At 37.0% G+C, this 14,451-nt stretch overlaps 1 protein-coding gene across 1 annotated transcript; it reads right to left on the bottom strand.

The window, feature by feature from the left end:
* Window positions 1-393: 393 nt before the first annotated feature.
* Window positions 394-1,743, bottom strand: LOC104446170 (transcription factor MYC2-like). The gene has a single exon (XM_010060067.1). It carries the CDS (start codon window positions 1,741-1,743, stop codon window positions 394-396), a length of 1,350 nt encoding a protein of 449 aa, XP_010058369.1.
* Between the last annotated feature and the right edge of the window lie 12,708 nt (window positions 1,744-14,451).

Genomic DNA, 14,451 nt, shown 5'->3' with positions numbered 1-14,451 from the left:
GAGGCTACAAAGGGAGATTGCAAACAGATGTTACAAATGGAGGTTACAGATAGAGGTTATAAAACTACATCGATGGTTATATTGACTCCACTATCTTGACAGTTTTTTTGACTCCGTTATCTTGACTTGATGATTACTTTTTTAATGGTTGCATATGAGATTATCGACTCCATTTTTTATGTTGGTTCTTCAAGTTGTGGATAATTTTGTTCATAAATTACCAACTCTGCTCTAATTGATTTAATCTATCGCATATTGATAATAACCAAAGGTTGGTCTTTTTTTTTTTTTTGTGCAAATAGATACATAATTTTAGTCTATGAAAAAGAAGGAAAAACAATTCACACTACTAATAGTCGGTACTTGCCTTCAATACAAATAGAAACAGAACATTCACACCTTGCCTAGCTTCCTCCGAATGGCATCTCTGATGGACTCGTCGCTGACCCTGCAGGCGACCGGAGTCCTTATCGCCACTTCCTGCAGCATCATCCCCTTCACGCACGACATGCTCGCGTGCTGGACCACCAATTCCAATTCCTTGAGCACCTCCATCAACCTCGCGCATGGATGCTCTAGGCTCGGGCTCCACACCCGAACCACCGCCTCCTGCCCCACCACCTTCACATCCACCTCCATCTCTCTCCACCCCGGGACAGCCAACGTCATTGCGGCCATGATCGAGCTGTTCTTGCTCGACAGGGACGTTGTCTTACTCAGGTCGCTGAAGGAATCGACAGCCCTACAACTCTTGAGGCGCTTCGGAGATGACTGCTTGGACTTGACGACCTTGGACTCCAATGCGGCAATCTGGGACCGGAGTTCCTTGACGTAGTCGACAGCATCAGCGAGGAGGGACGCCCTGTCCATTCCCGATATATTGGGGACGACGGAGCGGAGCGCGTAGAACCGCTGGTTCATCTTCTCTCTCCGCTGTCGCTCTACCTGCCCAGGGCTCAATCGGCTAGACGGCGATGGGGATAATGATGAGTCTTTATCGCCTTGGTCAACAGCGAAGGGGCCAGATATGTCATGGTGCACCCCGCGGACAGGTTTAGCATATGGGCGCTTACTGGCACCGACGAGTGCCGGTTCTTGTCTGGCATCGTCGGATGGGTTTTCTCCACGAGAATTGATTAGGGGGTTCGAGAAATGAAAAGGGAAGAGGGACTTGGCTGAAAGGACAAAGCTCCAATCTTCATGGATGATCTCTGTGGAGCCCAATTCAAGGACCCCCGAACCATTAGGGATTGATATGCACACTATGCTCTGGATTCCGTGCATTCTTGCTTCTTTGACCCTATCATCACTCTCACACATCTCCAGCTCAGGGTGGTCATCGCCACTCAACCAGATGTGACCTCCTGAGCGGAATGCTCTTCCTAGAATGCCGTCTTCCGAGGAGTAAGACCTCGCGACGGAGAAGATGTAGTACCATTCAGGGTCGCCGATGTCGCTGCCATCAGCGAACTGACCATCCGGATATTGGGCTTCTTTGAGCACCCTATTGGTGGTGGGCTTGGATGGAAATGGATCCCTTGTAGTTCCTCGGAAATGGCCGTGGCCCCAGGTGAGGAAGAGACGGCCGTGGTCATCTCTTGAGGGCCGCCAAAAGATGGAGTAAACCCAGTGCTCAGGTCGGGCTTGGAGGATCAAGTGGACGAGTTGCTGGAGAGTGGGTGAGGTTTCATGATAAAGAGGGACAGCTAAGGAGGAGGAAGCACAAGATGTGAGTTCTTCCATGTGTAGCAAGTTGTTGAGCTAGAGCCAGGATTTCTCCCTTTTATAAGAAGTAAAGGCAAAGCGAAGTTTATTAAGACTGGTCCACATTATTGGCTTACCAGGAGACGTGGACTCTTCCTTCTAAGTAAGTGTGTTCTTACTAGACTCCGTTTGTTTCACGAAAAATGTGATGTTTTTGGAAAATAATTTATAGGATATCATTTTCTAGGAAAATGTAATTATTTTCCGGTATTCGGATAAAATCTAAAAATGAAGTGAAAAATATTTTTGCTATTTGGTGAAGAAAATATTTTCCTCCATATACTCTTTTTCATTAATTTATTTTTAAAAATGTATTTTTTCATTTTTTTAAAATCGATTTTTAATTATTTTTAATTTTTAAAATCTATTATTAATTTATTAATTAATTTATTTTTTTTTTCGTTTTTCTTTGTTTTCCATCTCCTTCTTTCTTGGTTTGTCATCGGCCACGGCGATGGCCCACGACCGGCTATCGGCGAGCCTCGAGCTCGCCAAAGAGCACAAGGCTTGCCAAATTGACGAGTGCAAGCTTGAGATTGACGAGCTTGAGGTTTGCTTGGCGACGGTTAACGACTAGCCAAGAAAGAAGAAGATGCGAAACAAATAAAAGAAAAAGAAAGGAAATAGAAAAGAAAAGAAAATTAAAATAATTTGAATAAAAAAAGAAAAGAAGAAGAAGAAAGGGGAGGAGAAAGTGAGGATTTGTAAAGATGTGAAATAAGAGAGATTAAAATTTAGAAGACTTTTTTTCTTTCATAGAAAATGTTTTTCCTAAAGAATTCATTTTCTGTGAAATGAAGCCGGAAAATCCGGAAAATATTTTTCCGAAAATTATTTTCCATGAATGAACGGAGCTTTAATGTGCTTTGCATTATCCTATAAAGTTCCAAATAATGTTAGGTATACTAAAGTTGATCCAAAAAAATCTCTATAAAATGGCGTGACAGACCACAAGTTGATGTTTAATCAAGTAGGTTAGACTCAAGACTTGAAAACAGTATACTGCAGGATAGTATACAAACTCTGTACGTGGATAAGCTCCGATTGATAAAGTATCTGTCTATCTTATTCACTTCTTTTTTTTCATGGGAAAGTGCATCAATGGAAAGTGTTATTATCATCAAGAAAAAATGTTTAGCCATAGTTTTTCATTGATGATTGCCTCTTTCTCGGTTACTCATTTACTAAGCAATACATATGGCGGAAAAGTGACAGAAAATGAGAAAATCGATTTTCAATATACTTAGAAGTTTTTAAAGTTTTAGCGTTTTACACGTGTGTGAGTGAGTAAGAAAAGGAGACATACGTCCATGGACAAAGACAAACCAATACTAGAAAATTCAACGACAAAAGTTAATGCTGATAAAGGGACGCCAATAGTTTGGACAAAGACATGCCCGAAAAGGCCTGTTCGTGACGTTGTGATCTCGAGGTGACTCGGAATCATGCATGTAGAGTCTAGAGAGACAAAAGACATGTCAATGGTAAGAGTTCTTTGTGAGGTCCGTAATCTTCCTTGGTAGGGTTTCGAGCTCCTCCTCAACTTGGAGGCCTTGTTTGGGTACATCGACAACCGTTCCAGGTAATGACACGATTTCCTTTGAATTATTTGGATGTGAACATGTATTGTACTATTTGTCCAAAAAGAGAACATGTGTTGTACTATCGTTATTATTTAATCTATATTTTGTTTTTCTCTATTTCCATCTCTGGTCTTCCTCTTCCCCACAAAAGGGTTGAGGAAGTGGGAGAATGACCATGGATGCTGACACTAAAAGACCGTCAAATCAGTTGCCATGAGGCAGTCGACCATTAATGCCAACAGCCCCCGCTGTCGCCCCCATTTATGGACGACACCAGCTTCCCTGGTTGCTTGATTTGTTGCGTTAAGACAAACCATCGAATAATAATATAAATAAAAAATGAAAATAAATCGGATATTAAATTTACGTGATTCAGTCGTAAAGATCTATATTCACGAGAAGAGTAGCGACGAATTTCATTATAAATCAAGCGATATAAGGAAATTACACACTCGAGTCACTTAAATAATCTCTCGGTATTTTTCAAATCCCAATTACACTCAATAATGCATATAATGTTTAGCCCCAAAATTTCTCAAGAAATAATCTCTTAATCTCATGAATGAATTACACGCAAATCTTACAACAAGATTTAATTGGCTTGAACACTAAATCTTTCTTGGATGTAATTTATGAATAAGAACGATAAAGAAAAATCCCTTCCAAGCACTCGACGACGAGACAACGCTTCAAGACCAATTATTTATGATCAACCTCCTACCACCCACGGCCACAAGTCTATACATATATAAATAAGACCCTTATTCTTTTGCCGACTTCTCATAGGATTTTGTTTCCTATTTTGAGCCAAAACATATCTCTGTATATTTTACAGAAAATCCAAGTTCTAGTTAAAGTTGGACTTTCCTATTTTAGCGGTTAAATTCTCCAATACAGATTTGAATTTTGGGAAGTTGATCTTTGGATCTTCTTTGCTTGATTTCAAACATCTGCAACATATCCAATTCAAAATATTTGAAATTTCGCATTGGGCTTAAACTCGAGACATATTTTAATATGATTCACCTTATGACTTTCTATCTATCTATCTATCTATCTTTGCGCCAAGTTTGCAACTTGCAGGTGTGGAGGTCACAACCTCTAGATGTGAGATTGTTTGCCTCGCGGGACCCCAACTCTTTGGTCACTCAAGGCGAGCAGCTTCCATGGCCATGACAGTGGCCTTGGTGCCTTTTCCTTGTTCCATTGCAGAGCCACGGAAGACAGGAGCGACCGCCATGGACATGGCAACTTCTATTGTTTCCTTTGATCGCGGTCGCTTGCCTCACGCGATCCTAGGTTTGTGGTCACGCTAGGCGGACCTTTTCCATGGCTGCGATGGTGGGTCTCGGTTTCATTTATACGGTTGAGTTCAGGAGGGGGGAGAGACTTTTGCCCCAATTAGATCAGTTGTGCGAAAAGGCAAAGCATTGCTGATAGACGGTGACAACAACGACGATGAACACTGGATCTATTTCTTTTTTCTTTTTAATTTATTTTTTTCATTTGCCAAAGTTTTCTCAGATTTATATTTTTAATTTATCAAAATTTCGAATTTTACGTCAAAAGATGCTTCTGGAATCCGACTAATAGGTTTTTTCGGGCATACCATGCATTTTCATGTTTTTTGAGGAATTAGTCCAAACATGAAAGAAAATTAGGAATTGGAGTTCATTCCTCGAGAAGTCCAACTCCCCAATGAACCATACGAGGTCGAAATGTTAAATATGGTAAGACTTTGAGTGTGATGGGGACTAGAACTTTGATTAGGAAAAGTCAAAAAAAGCCATATATTTACTATTGTTGTACCAATTCAGCCATCAACTTCTCAATTGTGTCAATTTAATTTTAAATTTTTTGACAATTTGTCAACGTAACCATACATGACATAATTAGCATCAAAGTGAACAATTTTTTTTTTTTAATTTTTTTTCTCAACTATGGACTAGCAAGGGCATAGGCCAACCCTCACTAGCCACAAGTGTGGGTGTCGAGCTCTTGCTTAGATCTGGGCGAGGGCTCGATGCCCTCACCTATGGCTAACTATGGTTGGCTTGCAGTCTTGCCAACTAGAGTTGTTAAAAAATCAAAGAAAAAAATTCCAAAAAATTTGTTAAATTTATCCATGTCAGCATCAATATTGTGTAGGACGGCGAGCATCCATGTTAGCAATTTCTGGCAAAAAATTGGCTGGATGGACTATATTGGCTAATTGTCTAAATATTTAGGACCGAATTGACACAAGTGTAATAGATTTAGGACTTCTTTGGTACTTTTCCCAACTTTGATCAATCCTTAGTGGGTTAAGCTGTATATCTTGTCTTGATAATTGATCTCTATGATTGAATCATGAAAATACGCTGCATATGCTGTTCATTCTATTAATTTACATAAGATCCACTAGTATGAAAAGAATGAATTCATTAACGCATATGCATCTTTCAACAAGAATGCATGTTTCAATTTCTTCATCATGGAAACATGTCACATGACCACGAAACTTACTTGGGTACTCAAGTTTTCTGAACATCCTACCTTTATTATAAGAAAGACCTTTTAATTTATTTTATGGCTCTTTCTATTCATATATGCTAAATATAAAGGTCTATTTTGAAAATCAACAAGATTTTGAACCGTGTTTTCCAAGGGAACTCAAACCTGACTACCGGAAGATACATAGTTAAATGGAATTAAGCCGCTCAATTTATACTGAACTGAAACAATCAGCCCAAAAAGTGTGTGCATTTCATTTCAATAGGTGCCTTTTCTTCAGTTTGTGTATGTGTTATTTCCTTTTGTGTGTTTATTATGTTTGTTTTCTTCGTGTGCTTCTTTGACTGACGTTGCTTATGTTTGGGGGGGGGATTGGGCGGCGGGGAAGAGAGAGAGCGAGATTCGTCATGTCATTCAAATACGAAACTAATGCATTTGATCTTTTTTGTCACCATATGTACACACGATTACACGAATGTTTATGTATGCAGTTATGCCAGCTCTAGTTAAAAGGGTTATGTCTTTCTCCACTCCTAACTGCAGGATCCTCCAAACTAGGGTTAGGAGCAGTGCATTCTGAATATGGATATTATCTACATTTATGATTAGGTAAGACTACGAGTGGGTATATCTTATAATCCACCGGTCAAAGGCTTTTTTAAAAGAATTTCCTCAAAGATAAATTCAAACAAAGCCCATAATCATTTACTTTCATCGAGCTTTAGATAGGTAGCTAGCTCCTACAACCTATTTACAAACCTAGTTGTTGAGGTTGTCCCATATTGGTTGCGGAATGGGCTGGTGGTCAGTTTATAAGTGTGAGAAAAAGTCTATTCTTTTTTAAGTTAGTTTTTGGGGTGAGAGAGGCTCAAGATCACTCAACACTAGTGTCAGAGCTCAAGTTTGCTAACAAGTCTAGGTCCAAGAGTCACATGAGAGAATTATGGGTTAGTGCGGCTCTAATCTAGGGCCCGATGTGTTGCGGCTCTAATCTAGGGCTCGATGTGTGAGAGGGAGATTGTTGAGGTTGTCTCACATTAGTTGTGGAAGGGGTTATTCACACTGATGATACAAAATGCGCAATCACAATTGTCGACTCAAATTTGTATCTTTTAATTAGAAAATCTCCGAAGTGGAAAACACATGATCCTAAGTGTCTAAAATCCAACAACAACAAAAATGAGAAACTAGACTAACTTGAATAATGATCATTGTTGTAAGAAAGTTTTGGACAATAATTAATTTTATAGTACGATTTACAAGACCACATAAGCAATCTTAAGTTTTTTCAGAGAGTAAAGGGCGAGGAAAACTCCAATCTCTCTATCGGCAACCCCCTCTCTCTCTCCACAAAAAACCCTCCCTCAAAGAAACTCATTTACAGGATCTCGCTTTAGTACTTGAATCCAAGAACCTGCTTTGTTCTGCTTTTCTTTTCTAGGCCTTCATTGCATGTTTTTTCTCTCTCTCTCTCTCTCTCTCAATCTAACGTGGGAGTCTTTTTCGCCTCCTTTGGCATCTTCTTTTAACCTTTGTTTTTGCTTTTCTTCGCTCGTCATGGTGAACTAATCCGATTGCAACTGATAATTTTGTGAGAACGTGGTCATCAATTCAGCCAGTAGGATGTCCGGGACGTGAATCTATGACCTTTATGATATTCGATAGAAACTCTTCTCTCCCAATTTAGGTGTAGATCTAAATCTATGAGCATTTCTTTCTTGATCTAAATTTAGATTTTGGAGTTTGTCAGCGGTGTTCAACCTATAGTAGCTTAACATGTTGTCGTCATCTCCGTACGGTGATGGTGTTGAGAATGCTGAACATAGGCTCACACCATAAGCCATAGCTTCTGAAGGGGAAGATCTTGATGTCTACCTATCATTGATGATCCTGGTGATCGACTGCCAATTGTTTTTTGAGACTGTGTTAGAATTGATCTTTTGGGACGAGAGCATGCTTATAGCTGCAAGCCTTACTCTTTTGTTTTTCGGGGGGATTGGGCGGCGGGGAAGAGAGAGAGCGAGATTCGTCATGTCATTCAAATACGAAACTAATGCATTTGATCTTTTTTGTCACCATATGTACACACGATTACACGAATGTTTATGTATGCAGTTATGCCAGCTCTAGTTAAAAGGGTTATGTCTTTCTCCACTCCTAACTGCAGGATCCTCCAAACTAGGGTTAGGAGCAGTGCATTCTGAATATGGATATTATCTACATTTATGATTAGGTAAGACTACGAGTGGGTATATCTTATAATCCACCGGTCAAAGGCTTTTTTAAAAGAATTTCCTCAAGGATAAATTCAAACAAAGCCCATAATCATTTCATGTTAGAATAGTGACATGCATTGCATAAGTCATGATTTTCATTAAATAAATTAAAACAAAAAAATTAAAATTGCGTGTTAATTAGAAATCATATCTAGGATTGCTGATGTGAATTCTGATTTAACAATATAGATGCTTTCGTTGTTTCGAGGTATGTTTTGCATTATTTAATTACTTTCTTGAGTGTTAAATTGGTGGTATGCGCATATGTATGATCACCTTACATGCTAGGAAGTTAAATTAAAATCAATTCAATTACCAAATATTTTTTTGAAAATAAAATAGAAAGGTATCGAAAGGACACTAGAATAGTCTGGTGTAACCAAGTCCCCGTACCCTTTAGTCTCTGGTTCGCAGGGGTAAAATAATGCTCAATTTATTTTACTTAGGTGTCTAATCGACCTACCCTGAACCGATTAGTGGCGACTCCTAGATAACAATCTTTTGCATGTTAAAACTTTAAGTTGCGAATTGGTATGGGATTGGAAGAGCCCGAGCTAAGCTTAAAGATTTAGTAGTCCATTAACCTAATCCTAGGTGGTTTACACTCGAAAAATTAGGTCGCGACATAGATGGTCTAGGATTTTTTGAGAAGCGATTAAACACAATCCCCTCCCATCATTTTCGCATGCGATTACTAATTAAAAGACGACAAACGATTCACTTCGAGGAGTCATGTTCGAATGTAATGTTGACGATGTTCATACAAATCTGTTTTTGACAGTTCGCAGGCGACGTGAGTGCAGCTAACGTAGATGCTTCTGAAACCAACTCCTTATAATTATTGAGGCAAGATCTTTAGGATGAGCTTTTGTTCTCTTTTGGTTAGCCCGAACTCTATTGTAATTATAACCACAATGATATGAACATGTGAAAGTGTACCTATCTCACTCACCCTGAATCCCGATGCATCGCCTATGCTTGTTTCGCATCATGCATTTGACCGCATCCCCACCAATCCCTTGAAGAATTTGAGTCCTCTCCTGTATTATTCTCTTCGGATGATTTTTCCTTAATCCAATAAACTTTTCGGGTTTCAATTTCTTCCACGAAAAGTTGATAGACTCGACCTGAAAATTGAGTTGACGTTGTACAAAAGCAGCGACGTCGTTGATTTAATCACAATTGATGTGCTCAATGCAGTTAATAGGTTATGGGGACAGCGGGTAGATCACGCTGGCCTAATGCTCTGTCACTAGGCTAGACCAGACCGACAAAGTCCCTTTGCCGGATGTGCGATTGAGAGTGACATTTGTGGCTGGATATTACCCTTTAGGGCAAATAAGGGACATTTGGTAACTTTCTCAAGAACAAGTGCTTTCGTTCTTTTATTCCCTCAGACAGAAATGAAATAAAAACGCTTTTGATAATTTTATTTTTATTTTTGGGAATAAATTATTTTCAAGAACAAAAATAAAAATAAAAAATAAAAAATGTATTTTCTTCTCATGAACAACTTAAGAAACAAGTTTTTTTTTTTTTTCTTCCTTTCTTCTTCCCCCAACTAGTTGCCAACTTCGGTGGTGGCCGATGATTGGCCAGACAAAGCCCAACGAGGTCGTCTTGAGCTTATCAGCCACCGAGTCTCGCTTGGTCACGACGAGGCTTAGCCTCACTAAATTTGGGCGAGGTCGCATTGTCGAGTCGTGGGGAGGCTCAGGGGGGCCTCGTCGGTGGATGGTGAGGCTCCCCCAAGGCTAACGACCTTGTCGCCCTTGTCTAACAAGTTGCTAGTTGGCCATAACCAAGGTTGGTGATCGGCTAGAGGAAGGAGAATAAAAAGAAAAAATAAACAAAATAAAAAAAGTAATAAAATTATTAATAAATTAAAATAATTTCTAAGTTACAAAAATATTTAGGGTTATACCAAATGTATTTCTGTTTCAGGAATAAAAATGTTATATTATTACCAAATGCCTTAAAATATTCAGAAACTATTCCCAAGAATAGAAATAGAAAAAAATATATTTCTAAAAAGAGATGTTCTGGAAACAAAAACATCACCAAACACTACCTAATTGTTCTAGTGGGACATTTTTTTTTTGTAGCGGTTTAAATAAAAGATAAAACAGTCATGAAAAATGTTATTTTGTAATGATAGATGACTATCAATTATTTGGTAACGATTTTGACTGTCATTTTAAGGAAAAACGGCTCTTTCTTTCATTTACCTATAAATAGAACCTCCAAGACAATTCAATAGATATATACCAAAACAAGAAATTCTCTCTTCTTTTTCCTTTTTTAGTTGAGTTTTATATATAATTTTCTTGTTCCCCTTTCCCATGTTATTCAATACAGAATATAGAGGAATGTTGATTATATTTTAGAAAAATACCCACCAGAGCCTATTGCATCGAGTTTCATAATTAGAGGGGCAAAATTATCCTAAAAAATAGTACTAGAGGCAGCTGATCTTATTTTAATCTTCTCCAAATTTTTCCAACACACAACCCTACGCAAGTTCTGTTAATTTCTCACATTATGTTTCCTTTCAGAACTTAGTTTTACCGTCTGAGTTACACGAGTTAATTTATGCTATCTTTGAACACCGTGATGATTGGCCTAATTGATGAAGACTAGCATTCAAGTGGTGTGAGCCCTCTTGGTCACATGTTCAAATCCCCAAATTGCTCCTCAATTTCAAGAAAGCCTTGTTCACTTGCAACGTAGGTTTGATTTTATGGTCCAGGTGTAGGGAAAAATTACCTAAACAGCTTAAATATATCATACAGATGTCAATTCAATTGTAAATTTTTTGATTTACCAATTTAGTCGCAAACTTTTACACAAAATTTTAAAGCAGTCTTTCCAGTCATTTTTTGCTAGAAGTTGTAGACATGGCAGTTCAATTATCGTTGGCCATGCTACTTGGTGCATTGCCATGTTAGTGATTTCTTATAAAAATTGGTCAGAAAAATTGAACTGGAATTTTGTGTAAAGATTTATTACTAAATTGACAAAATTAAAAATTTTAGAACTAAATTGGCATTTGTGCAGTAAATTTAGGACTGATTGAATAATTTTTCCCGGCATAAGAATATTCCCTCTGCTACATAAGTAGAATATTAACCAAAAAAATTGTGAAATATCGGTTGAAGCTCATTATATTGGTTTATAATCTTATTAGCTATTTTTCATTTCTAGTCTTTGATGTCAAAGTAGTATCTCTATTCACATTTCATCTTATACGTTTAAAGAATTTCACCAATAGTTTGTTAAACATGGGAAAATAACACAAATGGTCTTCAAACTTTCTCTTAATATATAATGTAGTCCCCGAATTTTAGTCGAACGTGTAATGTAGTCTTTGAACTTTTAATTTGTTTAATATGATTCCCGGATTTTGGTACATGTTCAATTTAGTTTTTAAGCTATATGTAAATATTCAATGTTGTCCCTAAACTTGAATTAATGGAGAATGACATTGGATTTTTTTATATAGTTTATGGACTATATTGAATATTTATAAAAAAATTTATTGATCATGTCGAACAAATTTAAAGTTTGAGAACCATAGTACACATCGAGTTAAAATTCATGGACATCATTATAGATTAAGCCAAAGTTCAAGAATCATTAGTGTAATAATCCCCTTAAGCTTTAGGTGGTGAGAGTTCCCATGTATATTAGGCCCACATTACTCTTTATCTATTGCATATGTTCTTGTGCAAAATAGTATGCAATTATGAGAATATTGCTTATGTTTTAATTGAATACAATATCAAGATGGGGAAAATTTTCAAAAAAGTCATACGCCTATTCTACTAATACTAATTCAGTTATAAACTATTAGATTTAGTCCTAGAAATTTTGATGATTTGTTAATATAATTCTTTTGGCTAGTTTTAGCAAGTAATCATTGACGTGAATGTCATACCATGATCGGTGTTGATATAGATAATTTAGTATTTTTTAATAAGTTTTTAGATTTTTTATTTTCTTTTATTATTATTTTTTCCATTATGAGCCGATGACCCTCGTTGGACCTTAGAAGAAAATAAAAGGAAAAGAAAGTAAAAAATTAAAAGATTATAATTTTTTTAAATTACAAAAATTATTTACATTAGTATCGACTGTGTTAAGTGGGATGTTCAACATTCGCATTAATGATTTCTAGCTAAATTGGTTGGGAGGACTATATTGAAAAATCATTAAAAGATTTAGGAGTAAATTGATTAAATTGAAAAATTTAAGGCTAGAATAGTATCTATATAATAAGTTTTAGATTTTTTTTTTTTTTTTTTTTTTTTGCAATTAACGTGAATGATTAGTATTTCCTAGAAGATCCATAATGTTACAACAATTGGGAGTTTAAAAAATCCAACTATTACAAATTCGAGTGAAAGAAAACACTTCAAATCATTAAAAGTAAATCTGTCATTCTAAGAAGATGCACCTTATAACTCTCCAATCATTCTAATAATCACGAGTTGATTCATTTTGCGTTTGTGATTGAGTGTAGAGATGGAAAACAAAAAGTCTAATATGATCCGTACGACTGGAGGAAACAATAGACCTCCGATTATAGAAATTTGAAAGACGTGACTTCCTTTGATACTATCCACAAAGTTGAGATTTGCCCTAGTAACCTAGGTTTTGACTTTGCGCCTCCTATTAAATTTGCGAATATTTCGTGCTTTAGTTGGCCATCTTCATCGATTGATTTGAATCCAAGATCGACACTCGCCCTATCCTTTCATTAAAAAAATGTACTATTAATCTTATCACATTGTCATAGTACATCATCCAACATGAAATGATAGGTGAGGACATGTATGTATATATTTATGTGGTCTATGATGCACGCAACATTATCTTTTCAGGCCATTTGTAAGATGGACGGTTGTCGATGAGAGAAACCCACACCAAAAAAGCATATGATTCCTTTTGTGCTTATTATAAAAAGTAATCAATATGATCCTATTCTTTTCTTTGAGAAAATGACCAAAAAGCATTAAACTTGTTGAATTTATATAAAATCAGTTATAAACATTTTAATTTGATCAATTTAATTATACATTGTTTGATAATTTATCAATATAATTCATTTAGCAAATTTTAGTTGAGAATTGACGACATGGACCTCAACTCTCTTATGTGGCATAACCGACTTGACATGGAAAAATTTTGAAAATTTTAATTTTTTTAATTTTTTTTGAATTATTTTACTAATTTTTTACTTTCCATTTTTTTTCTTTACTTTTTTTTTTTTTTTATTGTTAAGAACCGGCAGGGCCACCATTGACATCGCCTCCCATTGCCGTACCATTGCCTAACTGTTGTCGCGTCCCCAATCGTATAGTGATTTAGCGCATCAAATGTCGTCTCAAGTTTCAAAACTGTTTAGTGGTGGAAGCAGTGGGTGGAGGGGAGTAAACGGAGATGTGGATAGACTTGGTATAGTTGGATGTGGAATCTTATCAAAAGGAGTATGTTAATCTGACGTGTAAAGAAACTAAAACGTGAGTCACTTTTGTACGCCGTCGACAATCTATCAAGCAAGACTCCTTTTATGGAAGCAATTTCTTTTTGTCAAAAAAAATTCCAATCTTTTCCACGGATGTACAATTAAAAAATGCAGTTCAACTATAGACCAAGGCAAATCTATTAATACGGCTTTGTCTTTCCACGGTTTGTGCCTAGGTTCTTCCCAATATCATTGCCGTTCAGAATAGCAAGATTGAATGCACACATATCTGATATCTGTGGAAGTGAAATCTTCATGAAGCCCCTTTGATCTCATTTGAAATTGTACTTGTGCACCAACAAAATCCGAGGGAAGTGAAACCTTGAAATCATACATGCAAAAAACCCCCAAATCTAAACTAGATCGAGATAGAAATCACCCCGAAATGATAGAAAAAACTTCTAGATCTAGACTAGCTTGAAGAGAAATGCTCGTCAGAACAGAAGGTTAGCAAGAAAAGAAAATAGATTACCAAAACAGTCAAAGAAAAAGGACAAAAGGGAGGGGAGGAAGAGATCTAGCTCAAACCATCCCCTCCATGGAAGTTGAAGAAGAAAGCTACATGAGATGAGAGTTTTATGGGAGGACTTGAAGAGGTTAAAATCTGGTAGTCATGTTCCATGGATATACATTGGAGATTTTAATAAAATTCTCTACCATTGGAAGAAGGTGGGAAGACGCCCGGTAGAGCATTACATGTTAGTTGCATTTCGAGAATTCATAAAAGCTCCAGGATGCTATGGGCTGTTTTTAACTTGGAAGCATTAAAAGCTTGAGGCGGCGAAGGGCGCAATGAGAAAATCTACCA

This window comes from Eucalyptus grandis, chromosome 11, assembly GCF_016545825.1.
Source record: "Eucalyptus grandis isolate ANBG69807.140 chromosome 11, ASM1654582v1, whole genome shotgun sequence".
NCBI classification, from domain to species: domain Eukaryota; kingdom Viridiplantae; phylum Streptophyta; class Magnoliopsida; order Myrtales; family Myrtaceae; genus Eucalyptus; species Eucalyptus grandis.
Note: the sequence above shows the minus strand (reverse complement) of the source record. Positions and strands in the feature narration are given on the sequence as shown.